General features: G+C 39.2%; 1 protein-coding gene across 3 annotated transcripts in view; it reads left to right on the top strand.

Annotated features, from left to right (window-relative positions):
* Nucleotides 1-16,801: 16,801 nt before the first annotated feature.
* Nucleotides 16,802-21,174, top strand: part of MACROD2 (mono-ADP ribosylhydrolase 2) — a 1,912,358-nt gene continuing 1,907,985 nt past the window's right edge. For all 3 annotated transcript variants that reach the window (XM_040637968.1, XM_040637967.1, XM_040637966.1), the window contains exon 1: nucleotides 16,802-17,076. In XM_040637968.1, coding sequence (XP_040493902.1) covers nucleotides 17,031-17,076 — 46 coding nt within the window. In that variant the 5' untranslated portion in view covers nucleotides 16,802-17,030. The remainder of the gene's footprint in view (nucleotides 17,077-21,174) is intronic.

The following is a 21,174-nucleotide window of genomic DNA, read 5'->3' as shown; positions in this document are numbered from 1 at the left end:
TTAAATTCATTCCTAGCTATTTTTAAATTTCTGTTGCTATTGCGAAAGGGATTTTTTAAAGTTTTAATTTAAAGTTCAGTTAACAGTGTAATATTAATTTTAGCTGTAGAATTTAGCTATTTGTCACTTACATACAATATCCAGTGCTGATCACAACAAGTGCCCTCTTTAATACCCATCACTCATTTAACCCATCCCACTGCCCACCACCCCTCCAGCAATCCTCAGTTTGTTCTCTATAGTTGAGAGTCTGTTTTCTGGTTTGCCTCTTTTCCCCCCTATGTTCATCTGTTTTGTTTCTTAAATTCCACATATGAATGAAATTATATAGTTTGTCTCTGACTGACTTAATTCGCTTAGCATTATACATTCTAGCTCCATCTACATCACTGCAAATGCCAAGATTTCATTTTTTTTGTGGCTGAGTAATATTCCATTGTGTGTGTGTGTGTGTGTGTGTGTGTATCACATCTCCTTTTTTTAATTATTATGTTCAACTAGCCATCATTAGTTTTTGATGTAATGTTCAATGATTCATTAGTTGCTTTATCCATTCATTGGTCAATGGACATCTGGGCTCTTTCCATAATTTGGCTATTGTTGATAATGCTGCTATAAACATTGGGGTGCATGTATCCCTTTAAGTTAGTAGTTTTGAATTCTTTGGGTAAATACCTAGTAGTGCTGGATCATAGGGTAGTTCTATTTTTAACTTTTTGAGGAACCTCCATACTATTTTCCAGAGTGGCTGCACCAGTTTGCATCCCTACCAACAGTGTAAGAGGGTTCCCTTGTGAAAGGGATTTTTAAAAATTAATTCAATTTTTATATTTTTTAAGATGAAAACAGGCATTTACTTAGATTTATCATGTCTTGAAGGTTTCTTTGATTATCGCTGATTTTTAGTCTTCCTCTGAACTCATGTTTTATTTTGCTGGATCATATTTTCTAGTCAATATTTCAGTTAGGATTTCTGGGTAATAAATTTTCTCAATCTATTCATGTTTGAAAATGTCTTATTTTGCCATTAACTTGTTTTATAGTTTGTCAGATTATATAATTCTAGATTCAAAATCATTTCACCTCAGTACTTAGAAAATATTTCTCCAGTGTCTTTTTGTACCCAATGTTGCTAATGAATTTGAAGTCAATATGCTATTTTTCACCTTGTAAATAACATATTTTTTCTCTCTTTTTAAAAGATTTTGTTTACTTGAGAGAAAGCAAGAGAGAGCACGAGAGAGCACAGAAGGAGCACAGAGGGAGCACAAAGGCAGAGGGAGCACGGAGGCAGAGGGACAAGCCGACTCACTGCTTAGCAGAGAGCCTGACACTAGGCTTGATCGCAGGACCCTGGGATCATGACCTGAGCCAAAGGCAGACACTTAACTGACTGAGCCACCCAGGTGCCCCTGTATTTTTTTCTCTTTAGAAGATTTTAGGATTTTCTGATTATCCATAAAGTACTAAAATTTTACCATCATTTTCTAGGAGTGCATCTTTTCTCAGTCTTCTTACTTGGTGCTCAGTGGAACTTAATCTAAAGACTCTAAAAAAAGGTCTTTTTAAGATCTAGGGAATTTTATTTAATTTCTTTTTTTTTTTCCTCTCAGTTCTTCTATTTTCTCTTTCTGGAAACCCCATTATGTGAATTTGTAACTTTTGGATGCATCCCTCATGTCCGTGAACCTTTATTTCATACGTGTCATCTCTCTGTCCATTTGCATTGTGCTTATAAGAGGATTTCTCGGTTTGAGTTTTGAGCCTCTGGGTTGCTCTTCAGCTCTGTCAATGTTGGTATCAGCCTTGAGGTTTTTATTTTTACTATCATATATTTCATTTCCAAAATAGCTTATCTTTTATGGCTATAATAACATCTCTAAATACATGTTATGATAATCATTTTATGTTTTGAAGACTACAACTGTCTCCTCTACTTGTTCTGTTTCCTCGGGTTTTATGATGTGGGGTGTGTTTGTGTGTGTGTATGTGTGTGCATGTTTCTGTGTGTAGGCTGATGCTTTTCTTTTCTGTGGTGTCAGTTTTCCTCATGTTGGACTTGGATTTCCCCTCTTAATCTGTCTCTGAATGTTATAATAATCACCTTAGCTTGCCACCAGTAACTTTTTGGGTGTTTCAGGATAAGCTATCAGGATGTGACAGGACTTAGCCATCCAGGAATAGGCGCTCCCTCAGTATCACTAGTCATTTGCAGCAGAACTTACATCTTTGCCAAAATGCATCTCTCCCAAATCTCCCACCTCATGCCTTGTCTTCTTGTGAACTCAGATTGAGACCTAAAATGAAGTTGCTTTCCCATGGAGAGAACATGAATTTGCTTTTGCCAGGTGCCTGGGACTATCTTAGATCTAGTTCTAGGCTCAGGGTGTATGGGATTACCCAGGCTGTAAATCTCCAGGGAGGCTAGGCTGTGACTACAATTTCTCAGGAATGTATTTTTTCCTTTTCCTTTACTCTGTGTTCTATAAAGTGTCAAGTCTCTGCAGATCCCTGGATTAAGGAAGGGGTGGATTTACTTCTGGGCTGACTTTATCCTAAGAGTAGAGCACTTTGTGGTCCTCAGTTAATCTTGAAAAGGTCTCCTATTAGACTACTCACCTTGGGCAGGTCTTGAGAATTAGATTCTCTTTCCTTGCTTTGTGAGGTCACTAAAACCAAAGCCCAAGTTTTTCTGGCTCAGGGTAACAGCTGCTTTGATGTTCAGGTACAGGACTGGGACCAAGGTAAGGCAAGTCCTGGCCTTCCTCAGATGTTCTGTGCTTACTTCTCTGAATTCTAGCAATTTCTTACATTTTTGTCTGGTAGTTCTTTACTGTCTTCTCAACTCTTTGTTTCATTTAAGAAGTTTGTATATTTTATGCACCATTTGTTTTCAGTGGGAGGGTTGGACCAAATAACCTAGTCACCTGGCTTTTCATTACTAGATATGAAAGTGCTGCCTTCTCTTTTGCATATGGAGGTGGTAGTGAGGGGGGGCAGGAGTCAGACTTCTAGGCTGAAGCTGCTGTTGTTTCCAACCAACAATCCTTTTTTTTTTTTTGCTTCAGGGATCCTTCCTTTTTTCCTGAGCCCACTTGTACATCATATCTAACCATATTCTCTTTTGTACATTTTGGGACAAAAGTTTCTTCTTTTAAGCCCATCCCATCTCTTATTTTGTCTTTAAGTATTCATAATTTCTTCTTCATCAAGGTTATTCCTACTTGTTTTCTAGAGATGATGAATCGTATTTATTTATTTATTTATTTATTTATTTTTATTTATTTTACAGAGAGAAAGAGAGCACAAGCAGGGAGAGAGGGAGAGCAGGCTCTCTGTGGAGCAGGGAGCCCAATGTGGGGCTTGATCCCAGGACCATGGGATCATGACCTGAGGCAAAGGCAGAAGCTTAACTGACCAAGCCACCCATGAGCCCCGACGAATTGTTTTTAAAAACTATATTCTATCAGGGAAGCTGCAGTGTGTATACTTTTTCCATTCTGGGAATATTCTCTTCAAGCCCAATGCTGTAATTTTGGCACCAAGTCTGTGAGGCAGACTTAAGACTTAAAGTCTTAAGAAACCTGTTTTTCTTGCCTTCCATATCTCCTTGGCTGATGAACTATATAAATAAAATTAGATGGCTACAGTAAATAAATTGCAGATGTCAGTAAAATTATAAAATCAATGAAAAACTGATAAAATGCTACTGTTGGAGTTTGTGTAATCATCCTACTGCCAAAACAACTGGTTGAAAAGTAAATAATCAGTCACCTAGCTGTTTGTTCTATACAGAAGCAAACATATGTGTACTACATTTTAAAATGTTTGAATGATGGATTGAATTTTTTATTTTTCATCTGGCTGTCTGGTAGCATGTAGGAACAGCCTGCGGCAAGTAAATATGATTATGAGGCAAAAACTTAGAGCAGTCCACTTTGTAGAATACAGACTTAGAATAACAAACAGATGATACAGAGTGAAAACAAAATTTGATTCCCACTGGAGGATTCCCACTGGAGGATTCAGATCTTAATAAACTCTGTACTTCAAGGTTTTGAAAACCTGTAAATTTTGACAAATAAGAATGCACGATCTACCCCACAGGTTTTGGAAACGTGTTTTACAAATTCTAAAGTGTTACAAGTGCTAATTTTAAAAATTGTTGACAATCTGGCGAGGGAGTTAAAAACTAACTCAATTACGAGGCATGATACATAAGAAAATAAAGGTGCAATGTGCTACGAGGAAGGGGTTGGAAAAGGTTTTTTTGGAAGAAGGAGAACTTGAGATGGACCTTAATAGATGAGCAGGATGTTGTGCTGTAGACTTGTGGTGGTGATGGGGAAGAAAATGGAATGATAGTACATTCCTGCAGACAGGCCATCATTTCAGACAGTTCGTCTGCAGAACAGATCGAGAAAGACATGCAAGTGAGAGAATTAGGTAGGTATACTGAGTTGCTGATAGTTTGAATTAGGTGAAATAGAATATGTGTGTAACAGAGACAAAATAGGAAGGAAGTCAGGATCTAACTGCACAGGATTTTGACTGCCAGACAAGATGTGGAATCTTATTCTGCATAAAGTAGGTGTTTGAAAATTATGATCAAGTCTGGAGTTTAAGAATATTATTTCTGGCAGTACAGTATTGTGAATAAGAGAGAAGAGTTAGATATGCAGTCATGTAGATAAAAGATACTAAAATGAGACTCTAAATTGAGACATGAAAATGCATAGATGGGAGAAGCACTGTGGAATTGACAGGATTTGGCAAAGGAATAAAGGAATTAATAATTGTAAAGGATTTGGAGATTCTGGCTTTGCAGAATGACCCTGTGGAATCAGTTTCACCACTCTGGGCCTCAGTCCTACATCTATAAAAAACATTAAATTAGACAATAGTGCATTATAACTGTATGATTATGCAATTTTGAGGTTTTGTGCTTGAGAAGTAGTGGAGCAGTGAGGGATATTGATGCCATTAATAAGAGAAGAAACACAGAAGAGGAGCTAAATTTGAGACTGAATTTAAGCCTTTCACAGGCCATATACTATTCATGATTGTCATGCAGCTGACCTGCTCATCTAGAGATCAGGAGGAAGGTCTGGGATGCAAATATATACGTAAAAGAAGCTGGGGCTTGGAAGAGAGTAACAGACATAGAATACGGTGAACAAGAGAGCTATGCACTGAACTTTGGGCATAGCATTTAAAGGGAGGGTTGAGAAAGGCCAGCCAGTGAGAGCCTAAGATTCTACTTAGGTTCAGGGGGAAAGAAGATGGTGAATAGTGTCAAATGCTGCACAGAGATTAAGCAGCAAGAACAGTGAGAGGCCACTGGATTAGTCATCAGTGGGCTATTGGTATTCTTTGAGAGAGCAGTCTCAATGGATGGGAAGTAGAGCTTAGGATCAATCAGGAGCAGGTAGACGGTTGTCACCAGCAGAGAGAATTCTTGGGGCAGGTATGCGATAAGATAGGCATATGAACCTTTGTATGGAGAAAATGCAGTAGAATTGGGAAGAGTGTCAGAAGAAGGCAGTTCCTCAAAGCAGCCTGAGTAATGGGAAATAAAGCTGTTGCATGGGCATTAATGGGTTCAGTGGTGGGGGAGAGTGTATTCCTCCAGCTTCCCTTTGCTTGAGGGCTGCCTTCCCCCCATTGAGTGTAGTCCTACAGAATGGCTCCAAAGAGTAGTAGTAACTGTAAAAGTAGTAGTAGAATTGTAGAGTTGTAGAAACCTTTCAGATGAACCTAGGTTATTAAGAAAGAGGCTTACATCATTGAGGACAATTCACAAAAGAGAAATTGGCTTCCTTACTGATCCATAACATAACACAGCAATCAAATTTCTCTCTAGTAGTTAACAATCCCACCATAACACACCTGCTCTCTCCTGCTTCTCTTTCAAGGAAAGATGCTCCAGATACTTGCAATGTATTCCGCCCCCTCCCCACCACCACTTTTAGAAGTATAAGATAAAAGGACTGAAAGAAGCAAAGGTAACTTAGAACTCCTAAATTTCACAAGTTTTTCAAAACAGCACCGGCAATAGCAAGCTTATTTGAAGCAGTAAGATACAGTCTGCTTGTACTGCTTAGGCTCAGTATCCTCTGCAACATGTCCAGGACTTGGCCTTTATGTGGCTCCTGTCTGGACCTGACAAGGAACTAGATAGGGTTGCTAGACAATTGCTTTCTGAATTCTGATTAATTTGAGATCGATGAGCAACTTGCCTTTTTCAACTGGAATAGAGCTGCTGGGTGGGTGTCAGGGGAGAGAGTTGCTATAAACTTTGTTTCATTTTATCTTATTTTATTTTTTCTAATTGTAGAACTTGTATGATAGTGAAGAATTACTACTAGAAAGAGATAGATAAAATAGGAAAACTTTGGAGCCAGAATTTCTGGCAATGTCTTTTCTCTGCCTCAGTAATATACCCTACTCTACCTTAAATCAGAGGTTGGGTTGGTAGGGTGGAAAGAAAAAAAAAACCCTATTGATTTTATTTCCATTTTCTAAGCCACACTTTGGGATAAACTATTCATCTTTCCTTCAGCATCAGCTATTTTATTCCGAGGATTTACGAAAAGGCCAAAAAAAAAAAAAAAAAAAAATCTCAGCAACTCCTCTATTAACTTTCCCTAGGGGAATGCAGAGTCGGGAACAATCACACAGTTATGGCCGCTTCCTTCTCTCAATATTTTTATATAGGTGAAGTCAAAGTACATTGATCATCAAGTGTAAAAATACATTAAAAAATATGCAAGTTTCCAAGATATATTTGAGTGAAAAAAGGCAGACCTGTCTGTTTTGCCTAGAGAACTAGGGGTAGAAAGGCAGGAAAGGAAAAAATAGAGTGGGGTTAAAACCTGATCTTGTATAAGAATCTTAGGTCTTTTAGTGCTAGCTTGTAAAGTAACTGTCTTCTCCCCTACTATTTCCCTGGGTCTCTGTTGACCTGCAATCAAGAAATGATCTGTTGAAAACTCAAGTCTGACCCTGCAAAGTGCCATAATCCAGAAAGAACTCTAATTATCATCACTGTCTCTACTTTCTCTCCTCCTATTCACTCACATCAATATCAGATTTTGTCCTTGCTTCTCTGGTAAAACTGTCCTAGAAAGGTTCCCCAGCTATTAAATCTGGTGGTCACTTGTTGGCCCTGACCTTACTCCCACACTCTCTCTGGCATTTGGTGTTATTGGACATGCCCATCTTCTCGGCACACTCTCACTTTGGACTCTTATGTCACTATTCTCCATAGCCTTATTATCCATCTACTCCTCTCAGTTCCCACTGCTATTGCTATAGTTAAGTCCTCATTGTGGCATCTCACTGTGGTTTTGATTAGCATTTTCTTAATGATCAATGATTAATATATTTTCATGTATTTGATGGTCATTTTTGTATAATTTCTGGAGAAACATTTATCCAATTCCATAGGTACATATTCAAGAAACATGAAAACATGTCCAAACAGAAAACCTGTAGCCAAATGTTTGTTCCCATTTAAAACACTGGGTTGTCATTTTGCTGATGAGTAGTACAAGTTGTTTTTATATTCTGAATACTAAACCTTATTGGATGTATGGTTTGCAAAATTTTTCTCCTGTTTTGTGGATTGTCTTTTCAGTTTCTTGATGTCCTTTGAAGCATAAAAGTGCTTAATCTTGATGATGTCCTGTTTATCTGTTTCTTCTTTTCTTGTGCTTTTGGTGGCATTCTTAAGAAATCATTTGCCTGATCCAAGATCACAAAGATTTATGCCTTTTTTATTGTAAGAGATTTAAAGCTTTAGTTGTTATATTTAGGTCTTTGGCCCATTTTATATTAATTTTTGTGTATGGTGTGAGGTAGGTATCCAAATTCATTTTTTGTTTTTTTGTTTTTTTGCATGTGGCTCTGTAGTCATCCCCATCATCTGTTGAAGAGATTATTCTTTCCCCTCTCAATTGAGTTGCCTTGGCATCTTTGCCAAAAATCAATTGACCACGTGAATGTGAGGGTTTATTTCTGTGATATTCCATTGATCTATATGTCTGTCTTCATGCCAGTACCATACTGTCTTGATTATTGTACTTCATAATAAATGTTGAAATTGGGAAGTGTGAGTCCTCCAAATTTGTTTTTTTGTTTAAAAATGTTCACTTCTGCATTAATTTTCAGATCATTTTCTTAATTTCTGCAAAGAAATCAGCTGGGATTTTGTATTGAATTGGTAGATCAATTTGGAGAGTATTGTTACCTTTTTTTTTTTTTAAGATTTTATTTATTTATTTGACAGAGAGAGACAGCACAAGCAGGGGGAGCAGTAGAAGAAGAGGGAGAAGGAGGCTCCCCGCCAAGCAGGGAGCCTGGCGAGGCTCAATCTCAGGACTCTGGGATCATGAGCTGAGCCGAAGGCAGATGCTTAACCATGTGAGCCAACCAGGTGTCTCAGAGCATTGCCGTCTTAATATTAAGGTTTCCAATCCATGAATATGATAAGTATTTTCATTCATTGGGGTTTTCTTTAATTTCTTTCAACAGTATTTGTAGTTTTCGGAGTATGAGCTTTGCACTTTTGTTAAATTTACTCCTAAGTATTCTTGTTGATTTCATTTTTTTTGTTTGTTCATTGTGACTGTAAAGAAATACAGTTGATTTTTGTATATTGACCTTTTATGCTACAGCTTTGCTGAACTCATTTCTTAGTTCTAATAGTTTTTTAGTGGATACCTTAGGGTTTTCTATACATAAAATTATGTCTTTAATGAACACAGATAGTTTTACTTTTTTCTTTCCAATCTTGATGTCTCTTATTTCTTGTTTGTATCTAATTGCCTTGGCTAGGCCCTCCTGTACAATGTTTTTTGTCTTTTTTTTTTTTTAAGATTTTATTTATTTATTTGACAGAGATAGAGACAGCCAGCGAGAGAGGGAACACAAGCAGGGGGAGTGGGAGAGGAAGAGCAGGCTCCCAGCAGAGGAGCCTGATGTGGGGCTCGATCCCATAACGCTGGGATCACGCCCTGAGCTGAAGGCAGGAGCTTAACCTCTGTGCCACCCAGGCGCCCCTGTACAATGTTGAAATGAATGAATAGAAATGGTGAGAATGTCTTGTTCCTGATCTTAGGGGGAAAGCATTCAGGTTTTCACCATTAAATAGACGAGGTGTGGATTTTTTTTTTTTAGTATAGTTGACATACGGTGTTACATGAGTTTCAGGTGTACAACTAAGTGATTTGACAGGTTTATATATTATGCTATGTCCACAGGAAGTGTAGGTAGAGGTGTGGGTTTTTTGAAGATGCTTTTTATTAGGTTGAGGAAGTTTCTATTTCTAATTTGTTGAGTGTTTTATCAGAAAGCGGTGTTGAATTCTGTCAAATATCTTTTCTGTATCATTGAGATGATCGTATGGTCTTTGTCTTCTATTGATGTGGTAAGTTACATTAATTAATTTTCAGTTATTATACCAACTTGCATTCCTGGGTTAAATGTAAATAAATACTTCTTAGATGGAATTCACGATGAGTAAATTATCTGAGGATTGGGTAAAAATTCAATAAATGGTCAGAGAAACAAAACTGGAAAATAATTTCCATTTTAAGGTAGTAACTAGTTAGGAATCATGGAAACTTTGGAAGTACAATTGTTATTGTGAAAAAATTAAAAAAAGATTGTAAGAATATAAATTAATGGGCTTTACCATTCTTTGAATCCTCTACTTTTCCTTTAAAGTCTGGAACTAGATCTTCATAATATTCTGGATTTAATAACCTGTCTCAAATATCCCTACTCTATAAAAATTACTATAATGCTTTCCTCAGAGATTTGCTCAATCTTTTCTATTTTTTAAAATATTTTATTTATTTATTTGACAGAGAGAGAGACAGCCAGAGAGAGAGGGAATACAAGCAGGGGGAGTGGGAGTGGAAGAAGCAGGCTCCCAGCGGAGCAGGGAGCCCGATGTGGGGCTCGATCCCAGGACTCTGGGATCATGCCCTGAGCCGAAGGCAGACGCTTAACGACTGAGCCACCCAGGTGCCCCCCCAATCTTTTCTATTTTTATCTCCCTCCCCGCTCCCTCTCTTTCTCTCATACACATATCCTTTCCAAATATTGTCCTAAATAAGAGTATCATTGATATCTGTCCTTCTTGGATATTTTTAAGTACTTACCCCAAAATGGTATCAATTGGGAATATAGTGATACTTCTGATCTTCTCACCAACTTCCACCCTTACTGCTGTTAAAGAGAAAAGACCCTCATAGACAACCATAAGGACCGAAAAACTTACTTTTAATTATGACCCCAAGAATGATCAATATCTCAATTAACAGGGACAAGGGCTTCATCTTCTCCTAAGCAGCTCCTCCTCACTATAACACAGGCAGAACTAGGTGGCTGGCCCACAAGCTTCCTCTTTTCAGGTCTGTGGGGGAGGGGGGGTGTCAGGATTTGGTTGCTAAGCAACCATTTCCTTACTCTTGGGCCAATGAGCTGCCAGGAAGTTCCTTTCAACTGGAATGAAGGCAGCTGCTGAAGAGAGCAGGCTATGGGGAGGGAACCATATCTAATCCACTACTCCTCTGGTAGGAGATAAGGGGTAGGTTTGAGATAGGTAAGAGTTGCTCTCTGAAAGGAAAGGAAGAAACCAGAAGTCTAATTTGTACATCTCCTCAATAATGTTCAAATAATATTTAGAATTGCTAGAAGTTCTTATTTTTATTTTACCTTCAGCAGTGCAAATTGCACTTAAATGAAAACACAGTTAAGTATATGAGCTAACCTGACATCATCTTGTACTCTAACATCTGAAGGCTATGGTGGACAAGAAACATATGGACCAAGTCTGCTTTGGTCCCTATCTGGGTGAAAATGTTTATCTTCTGTTTGAGTAAGTAACTGTTGAGGTTTTACTGGGACAACAGCAAACAAATCCTAGTGATCAATGACTTTTTTAAAAAGGCATTTCATTACACTTTCACTAAAAAGTATTTAAAAACACCTTCTCCACTATCTTTAACAATATGGGCATTTTACAGGTGGGTACTCTCAAGGCTAGAACCAGAAATGAAAATTAATATTTAAGGTAAATGCATGGAAATATTAAGACTATCTAAGGAATGGAGCTAGCTGAGAAAATTATGCTGAAAATATGTTAAACTTTTACAGTGTTTATAAGTAATTACTTCAGAAACAGACATATTTATTGTCTTGAATTTCCAGGTTGTGATTACATTTAGGGCCAACCATGATAATACAGGATAATCTTCCCATCTCAAGATCCTCAATCATACCTGCAAAGTCCCTTCTGCCAAATGAAATAACATTCATAGGTTTCAGATATTAGGTCATGGGAATCTTTGGGACCATTATTCAGAATAGTCCCTAGTATGTTTTCCTTTCACCAAGGGAGTTGAAAATGGGATTTTCCTAACTTCTGTACTTTTAAAAAGTACCTAAATATAATTTAAACTCTTAAGTATCATCTGTTAAGCATTCTCCAAATAATCTTTTTTTCATTCCCCATTTGGATCCAGATTTATTAGCATCTTTCAGCAGATGATTTTGCCTCTACTTTTACTGAAACTGAGCTCACTGGACCTATCTTCCCTCTACTTTCCTTTAATTTAAAATTTTTTTGAATCTCCATTCTTTTTCTAGTTCATCACAAAAGATGAAATGCCCTTTCTATATTCTATTTTTGATTCTATCTATATTTACTTTCTCTTTTTCTGGTATTTCTAACATTTGTCCTTTTCTCTCTCTCTCTCTCTCTCTCTCTCTCTCTCTCTTTTTTTGGTTTCAATCTTTTGCACCAAACTTCTTAAACACTTTTCATTTCATGTCTCAGAAAAATTTTACCTTGACTCTGGTATCCTTTCAACTACTATCTCCTGTAATTATCCTTTTGCTTCTAAACATGTCAAAAAAACTAGTCCACAATCACTACTTCTTGTTTCTCTCACTTCTTCAATTGTTTTTATTTTCACTGATTTACAGACTATAAATCCAATGGTATTTTCTCAGTTCTCATCCTAGTTGGTCTTTGTGAGGTATCTGACATTTCTGACCACAAGCATCTTCTTGAGAATATATTATTGGTTTCTCTTGAAACTAAATTGCAATTATTTTTCTACTTTCTTGAACACAATTTCTCACTCATTCCATCACTCCCTCATTCATTCATTCATTCATTTGTTGAATAGCTACTGTGTGCTAAGGATGAATGGTAACTCTCCTTCAGGCATTTGTTAATTTCATTTGTTATTTCCTCTCTTAGTCTTCACATTAACATTACCACCTCCCCAGTGTAACCCCTTTTGGTCACATGTGCTTTTCCTTAGTTTTACCAACATCTCTGTGGTGGGGGTGGAGCAGAATTGGTAGGTGATGGGCACTCCATTCTTAATGATTTAGTTTTTATAAGACTATAGTAGTCAGCTTGGGCTGCCATAATACAATGCCGTAGGTTGGATGGCTTAAACAAAAGAATTTTTGAAAAGATTTTATTTATTTATTTGAGAAAGAGAGAGAGAGCACAAGCAGGGGGAGCAGCAAGGAGAGGGAGAGGGAGAAGAAGGCTTCCCCCTGAGCAGGAAGCTTGATGCAGGGCTTGATCCCAGGACTCTGGGATAATGACCTGAGCCGAAGGCAGATGCTTAACCAACTGAGCCACCCAGGCGCCCCAGCTGAATTTTTCCCTCACAGTTCTGGGGGCTAGAAGTCCATAATCAGGATGCTGGCATAGTCTGGTTATGGCAAAGGCTCTCTTCCTGTCTTGCAGATGCCACTTTCTCACTGTATGTGAAAAGGCAGGTGTGAGGGGTAGGTGTAGGAGGAGGGGGAAAAGATAAATATATATATATATATATATATATAATCTCCAGATATAATCACACAGTCAGCTAAGGTTTCAATATATGAATTTTGGGGAAATACAATTCAGATCAGAGCAAAGAGCACCAGAAAGTCACTGAAAAATTTACACCAGTGAGATGACATGATCACATTTGACAAGGTAAATCAGATGCAGGGCAGAGAATGGACATATGAGGGGCAAAAGAAGACAAGCGGGCAAGTTAAGAAGCTTTTTGTAATAGTCCAGTTAAATCCTTACTCAGTTTACTGTAGTGCCATTGGAAAGGAGAGCAATTCAAGAGTGATACAGGAGATAAAATTGATACGATATAGCAATTCATTTGAAATGAGGATGAAGTTATAAGAGATATCAGGGATGGTGTTTAGGGTTCCTGATTGTTCAACTGAAAGAGTGATGAAGCCATTCAAAGAGATAGGGGACCTGGGAAGAAATCTAAGTGTGGAGGAAAGATCATGAGTTCAGTGTGGTATATGGTACATTTTAGGTACTTTTGAGACATTAAAGATTGATATTTAATACTCTTGTATGATAATGGTATTTTGCCAGAAGAAATTAATACTTAATGCTGAAACAAATATCCTCTAAATATCAATGCCTTAACATAATAAAGGTTTCTTGTTTATATCATAGTCCAATGTGGTATTTTTGGATCCCTGAGATACTCCTTCAAGCATTGATTCAGGGATCCAAGCTCCTTCCTCCTTGAGATGCTGCTTCTGAGATCACCATGGGAAGAAAAGAGAGAATATGGGTGATTGTACAGAGGATTTGATGGTTAGGCCTGGAAGTGGCATATATCACCCTTGCCTTATAACCCATCCAGGATGCAGTCACATGTCCTATCTAACTTCAAGGGATGCTGGGAAATAGAGTCTTCCTATGAGTCAAGAGAGAGAAAATTGTATTAGTGAACATCTCTGCCACATTTACTAGTTGTTAGTCACTTCATGTGTTTTAACTCATTTCATCCTCACACCAATCAAGGTAGATACTCTATTATCATATCCATATAATAATTAAAAAAGCAAGGTGTAGAGACTGAGTAACTTGCCAAGGGTCACATAATCAATAAGGGTGAACTCAGGATTTGAATCCAGATGGTCTAGTTTCAGGTGCCTTTTAACTGGTACATAACACTGCCTCTTAAAGTTGATATTTAATATCATGGTTGCATGTATAGGTTAAAAGTTCAAGAAGAAATTTTTGCTGAAGATAATTTTTGGGAGTCATTGGTGTAACTCAGGGTTTCCCAACTTCAGTGGAGTTGAAATTTTGGGCCAGATGATTCTTTGTTGTGGGGGTTGTCCCATGCACTTTAGGATGCTTAGCAACATCCTTGACCTCTGCCCACTAGCCACCAGTAGCACTCTTTTCCCAGTTGGGACAACTAAAAATGTCTCCAGACACTGCCAGTGTCCCCTGTGGATCAGAACTGCCCCTGGTTGAGAATCACTGTTATACCTGAACCATGAGTATGGATGAAATTATTCAAAGAAAAAGTATAAAGTGAAAAGAGACAAAGAGCTAAGACTAAGTCTTAATAAACTCCAAAATGAAATGGCTGAAAAGGAAAAAGGGCCAGTAAAGGAAATTGAGAAGGAATGCCCATACAGGAGGAATCTCAGAAGGGTGAGAAAAATTAAAGGGAAAGAATGCTGCAAGGAGGAATGAGAGGTTAAGGGTTAAATGCTGCTGAGAGATCTTGTAAGAGAAAGATTGAAAAATGTCCATTCAATAGCACATGAAAATCACTGGTCATCTTAATAAGAGGTATTTCAGTTGGTTAATAAGATAGAACCCAGAAGAAAGTGGACTGAGGGGCGCCTGGGTGGCTCAGTTGTTAAGCGTCTGCCTTCGGCTCAAGGCGTGATCCTGGCTTTCTGGGATCGAGCCCCACATCAGGCTCCTCTGCTGGAAGCCTGCTTCTTCCTCTCCCACTCCCCCTGCTTGTGTTCCCCCTCTCACTGGCTGTCTCTATCTCTGTCAAATAAATAAATAAATAAAATCTTTTAAAAAAAAAGAAGAAAGTGGACTGAAAAGCAGAAAGTGGGATGTAAGGAAATTGACACAGCAGGTATTGACAACCTTTTGAAAAGGAAGGAGAAGCAGTAGCTGGAGGGTGTTGTGGAATCACAGGAGGAATTTTTTTTTTTAACATGAAAGAGACTTGAGAAAGTTTCAAAGTTGATGTATGGCTCTAGTTCCTTGAGTTGACATGAAACAAAGAATAATCAGGGTAAGGTTTCTAAGAAAGCATAGGTGGACTCTAGGCTGGGGTGAAAACAGCCTCCCTCTTGTAACAAAAGGGATAGTGCCCAGTCTGATGCACTTTCCTGCAGATGCTTTACATGTAGCATTTCTAAATAAGAACTCAATATATTTCTCACAAAATCTGCAACTGCTCCTGTATTGCCTAATATTATTAATAATAGTGCTATTCTCCTCTTAAACTATTCCATGAAACTCTTATCTCCTTTCTCTTCCTCATCCTGTTCCCAAAATCTATTCCATTACCAATTTTTATTGATTCTACTTTTGTAATGGGTCTTGAATCAGAGTCCTCCTTTTATTTCCATTGCCAAAAAATAAGTGCATATTTTTATTACTAGCCCAAGTGTCACTTTCTTCTTGAACCCCTCCTTATTTCTCCCAGCCAAATTCACAAAGAAAAACAGAAGCAGAGAGAATGTTAAAATAATTATTACCTTAGTACATCATGAATCATACTCATGAGTGTCCTGTTACTCAAAACAGTTTTTTTTTCTTTTCTTTTCTTTCTTTCTTTCTTTTTTTTTTTTTACAATCCTTAATAGGACCTTCCTCTTTTTTCCTTTTTTTCTTTTATTACTAAAAAATGTATTGCAAATATTAGCTCTTACACACCTGGCTTAAGTACTACATAGATAATATGGCAACCCCAATCGTCAAATAAATGTGGATTCACTACATCCACCAAATCAGCCTTGTAGATAGTCTGATATTTAGAAATGCAATACATTTGGGGGAGGGAGTTGTCAAACTTCCTATAAATTCTAGGTCACTCTACTCTTGGGGTGGATTCTATCCGAACTGGATTTTCAGAACACCAACAGATGAGTATTACCTGGAATCAAGGCAGCCCTTTAGCCCAGTGCCTTGAGTTGAAGCAATTGGAAGAACCAAAGGATAAGATGTCTTGGCTCTGGTTGACGGCCACTTGAATTTGCTTTGATGTAAGATTTTTGTTTCCAATATAACATTTTGGTTGGCCACTAAGTTTCTAAAACCCTGATTTAGTCCAGTTTATCTCTGCTCTTTCCAAACTTCACAACACTCCAGCGAAAACTGTAGTTTTTACTACAAGGTTGAGGAGCTGATTGTATATGGTTCGGAACTATTTCCCAATCCTCTCACTTCTTTGGGTTATATTTACTCACCAAGAGGAAAGCTTCAGATTATCTGGTAAAATCCATCCAGACGGGTCAGTTAGAGTAAACATGGACAATTCGCGTTGACTCAATTCTTCTCCCACTTTTACATCCTCCAGCTCCAGAGGCAGCTTTCGCCCTCTGGTTCGCCAGTCACCTAGCGCACCTGGACCTCTAGGCCACGCCCTCAGGTTCTCCCAGCGCGGCGAAGCCGGGGGAAGCGCCAGCAGCCTCACGCTCCTCCCAGGCGTCCTCTCCACGCCCCGCCCCCCTAACGCGAGGGCATCTTCAGCCCCCTCGAGCCCTGGCTCCGCCCCCTCCGGCTCCCTAACGTCCTCGGCGTCTGGCCCGAGCCTGCGCCTGCGCGTGCGCCCTGGGGCCGAAGTAGGGGCGCGCGGAGACTGGAACGCGGAGAGCGGCGGGCGGTGCAGCCAATGGGAGGCGTCGTTGGCTCGCGGCTGGGAGGCGGGGCCTGCGCGGGTGTTAGGTTAGCGCGAGGCGTGACCTAGTTGACAGGCTCTGAGGTGCTGCTGTGGCGGCGGCCGCGGGGCTGAGGCGGGTGGGAGCCGAAGCCGAGCGCGGGCTGAGGGAAGAGGGCGGCGATTGGCGAGTGGCGCGGGACCCGGAGCCTCTTGCACTTTTTTTCCTCCCGAGTGCCCCCTCCCACCCCTCCCACTCCACACACACCCTGTTTGCCCGTGAGCCTGGGGAACTTGCAGCTTAAAGCCAGCCACCCCCACGGCAACATGTACCCCAGCAACAAGAAGAAAAAGGTGTGGAGAGAGGAGAAAGGTAACTGGCCCGTCGAGTCCTGGGGGTGCGGGGGGTGGGGGTCGGGTGGGGGCGGGGGTCAGGGCTGTGTGTGCCGCGGCGCCCTCCGCCCGAGCTCCCGCCTCGCGCCCGCCCGGCCGGTGCCGCCTCCCTCGCGAGTCCGTGTGTACACACGCGCACACGCGCGCGCACACCAGCGTGCACGCGCCGCCCCCGGGCACCTGCAGCTCGCGCACGTGTGGGCGCACGCCCCTCTGTTGCCTGCCGCGCCCGGTCACCTTCTCCCCTTGCGGGGCTGCCTTCGCCTGGTTGGTGGCGTGGACCCGGCGCGACAGTCCTCGGGCGAGGCACAACTTGCTCAGGTCTCCCACCCTCTCCCGGGACACCAGCTGGGACTTTCGGACTCCCGGCCAGGTTGTCCCGGGCACAAGTGCCCGCCGGCGGGCACACGGGCTGCAGCTGCAGCTGCGCCTCCGCGCCCAGCTGACCCTCATCTCTTCACTTTTCGCCTCTGTCCCCCACGCCCCAGCTGGCAGAGTGTCTGCACCTTCGGGCGTTTACCCCTTCTCTAGGCCCCTTCTGCGCCGCAGTGTGACTTTTGAAACCTGGAACTGTAGGGGAAACTGAAAACGGGCGTCTTGTCCGTGAGGATAAGTGCTTTCAGAGAAGTCTGAATGGGCTTTTCTCCGCAGTTTCTGTGTATTTCATCCCCATTTGTAATCAGAAGTTGCTCAGTGTTAGATTGTGAAACTGATATCACTCTCCATGAATGAACCTATCCCTGAATTTTGTGCATATTAAAGCTTATCCAGAGCAGCTAGGTTGACAGTGGCACTGATTCCTGTAAGACACATCCAATTCTCTTTTCTTTCTCCCTCTCCTCTTTTTTTCTCTGGCATTATAGTTAGATAATATTCCGAGATAAAACTTTAGTCTCTGGAGTTTTTTCTTTCATTCTTTTTACACTTTTTTTTTTAAATTCTTTAGCTTTTTACAGAAGTGTAGCAAAAAGTACTTGCGTTGCTTCTGCTAACATAGACTAAATCTGTGTATCCAGAGTGAGGTCGGGTAAGGATAGTGCAGATCTCTCCGAAGTATCCCATCTTCTTCATATTAGAAGGGTTATGGGGTGATTAGGTTGAGAGTTGATTTCCTTGATATAGCTCTTTAAAACCTGTAGATTCTTTTTGCAAGTCCTGGCCTTTATAAACACTAAGGACAAACAGTGGACGTGAGAAAGAGAATGTATGTGGAAAAAGAATCCTTTATAGAGGGCCTACAATGCAGAAGGAAAGGGATGAGGAGGGGATTTCTTTCAAATTAACTACTGTGAAGATTTAACATAATTGAACAATCCAACTAAAATAGCCTTTAAAATATTGAAATATTAGGTTGTATGTAATTTAATTGTCTCAATGATTGTGGGCTTACATAGAACTAAAAATTCTGTCTAGAATAATAGCCTGGTATATATAAAGTAGTGTAAGATAATCTTTGTTTTTGCAGTGGCAGTTACTTTAGTTTCATCACACTTTTAACAACAATTTACCTTGTAAGCATTGAAAGATCATCTGTGCCCATTTTTTGTTGATGGTCTCGGAATGTTAGTTTTGTATTTATTGATAATAAGGCAGAATAATGGAAATCATGGAGATTGTTTGCAATACATGATTTGCTGATGATATTATGGTGATTGCTTAAGAAGTATTTTTCTGTCATAATAATGTTCCTAAAGTAACAATGTTATAATGTTTCCTTTATTTAACATCTACACATTTGGGCAGTGGCAAGCAGGCATTTTAGAATCTTTAATGTCTTGAGTTTTTTGGTTTTTTGCTTCTAACAATAGGGGAAAATGTAACCAAATTAATATTTTCTGAATAAAGAAGCAAATGCACAATTAAAGAGGGTATTTAACAAATTAAATTTGTCTTGTCTAAAACTAACCTATTTTTGCATGAAGTTTAATGTTAAAGGAAAAACCTGTGATTTGAAGACTTTAGTGTATGTCTCAGTGTATCATTGTCTATTTTTGAATGTTTAATATTTAAAAGTATGTATTGTACCATCAAGAAGGAACTAAGGATTTCTAGTACAGTAGGTAGTATTAAAGAACTGTTGGGATGCATGACCTTTTTTCTATCATTGCACTGGCAAGGATGGTATTGTAGTTTTTACAGCTGTTACTTAAATCTAAAGGAAAGCTTATCCACCTCATTGAAATGTCAGGGCATTCTGTAAACACACTTTAACTCAGTATGCCATCTAATAGTAGGTCTGTCTACTTACATGCTTGGTTCATAGAGCAGATTCATTGTAAAGGGGAAGCATTCTTTCAGGAAAAGTTTTGTGTAATGCCAAAGAAACTGTATAGATGTTTGTGGTTCTTAGTATGTTTCATTGCTTAAACAAGTAACTAAGGACTTCTTAAGTCCACATATGTTAATGTTATTGATGTATTATTTTGAGCCCTAATTTAAAACCGCTTAATGTGTATTATAATTTCAAGTACTGGAACATATATTATCTCATTGTTTTATTTTCTGATTATTGATCTTGTTTCTTTTCTAAGTGTTCATACTTAAATGTTTAAATAAATGGAATGACAGAGGCCAGGTTGCATTTCTATATTACCTTCTGACATTTACTAAAACTACAAGTTGCTTCATAATATCTCTCAACCTGATCACTGATAACTGCAGTATTTCTATATTAGTGATCTGAACTCTTTTAGTAGTGCTTTGGTAAGTGCTAGTCATCCCTTTTCCTCCTTTGTGTGAGTATTCCAAATTTACCGTTTCCTTCAAGCTTCCTATTCCATTAGGACCCCCTCCTCCTATGTTACACAGGTGACTTCTCCTTTTAGTTCATTTAGAAAATACATGTCATATAACATGAACGGCCCTAACATCTTCCTCTGTCCATTTCTTGTTCTTTGTCCTTTCAGCTCTGCTTTTGTCTTAAAGGAAGCACTTTTCTTATGCTCTTTGTCTCATCTCCTGTGTTCCTTAAGATCTTGTGCTATCATCTATTCCCTTTTGGGTATATTTAGTTTGTCAGTGTCTTTTGGTTCCCTTCCTCAGCTTATAATGATACTCTAGTCTCTACCCTAAAATACCCTTCTTTCCAAAGGGCTTCATCTTGGAGTTGCTGTTCTCACTTCTTTTCCTCAGTTCACTCGTAGTGTCCTGGATCTCAGCTATACTCTCGTGAAACTAATGTTCTTAAATTCACTCAGTAGTAACAGTGTGGTACTAATATAAAAAGAGTTACTATTTGAGTCCTGTTTGTGTGCCCAGCACTATTCTAAGTACAGTAGTCTCCCCTTATTTACAGGGATTTGTTCCAAGACCCCCAGTGGATGCTTAAGACTGCATATAGTACTGAGCACTATGTATGCTATGGTTTTTTTCTGTATATACGTACCTATGATAAAATTTAATTTATAAATTAGACACAGTAACATTAACAGTAACTAATAATAAAATAGAACAGTTATGACTATATACTATAGTAAAAGTTATGTGAATGTGGCATCTCAGAATATTTTATTGTACTGTAGATGACGTGAGATGGTAAAATGCCTGTGTGATGAGTGAAGTGAGGTGAATGACATGACATAGTGTTAGGCTACCACTGACTTTCTGACAGTATGTCAGAGAGGATTGTCTTCTTCCCTACTGCAGTTGACTATGGATAACTGCAGCTATGGAAAGCAAAACTGCAGATAAGGGGGGGACTACTGTACTTTACATGGATTACCTCATTTAATTTTCACAACAACTCTATGAGGTAGTATACTGTAGTGTCAAGGGCTTTGAACATTTGTTTGGTTTGAATCTTGTACTGTTTATAACCTGTGGAATGTTAGGTAAGTTATTCAACCTCTCTAGCTTAATTGCCTCATCTATAAATTGTGTATAATACCTACCTCAAAAAGAAACTGAGACATAAAGAGATTAAGTAATCCAAGATCGCATAGATTTGCATGGTTTGGGATTAAAATCCAGTCAGCTCTGTTAACCATTTTGCTCTCTTTTCAGTGCTGTTGGTGATCCAATTGATAAACCAATGGCTTTTTAATTTTTATTCTTCCTGATCTTCCTGTAGCAATTGAGA

This window comes from Ursus maritimus, unplaced genomic scaffold (assembly GCF_017311325.1).
Source record: "Ursus maritimus isolate PB19 unplaced genomic scaffold, ASM1731132v1 scaffold_22, whole genome shotgun sequence".
Taxonomy (NCBI): Eukaryota; Metazoa; Chordata; class Mammalia; order Carnivora; family Ursidae; genus Ursus; species Ursus maritimus.
This window is presented reverse-complemented; position numbering and strand designations above follow the sequence as displayed.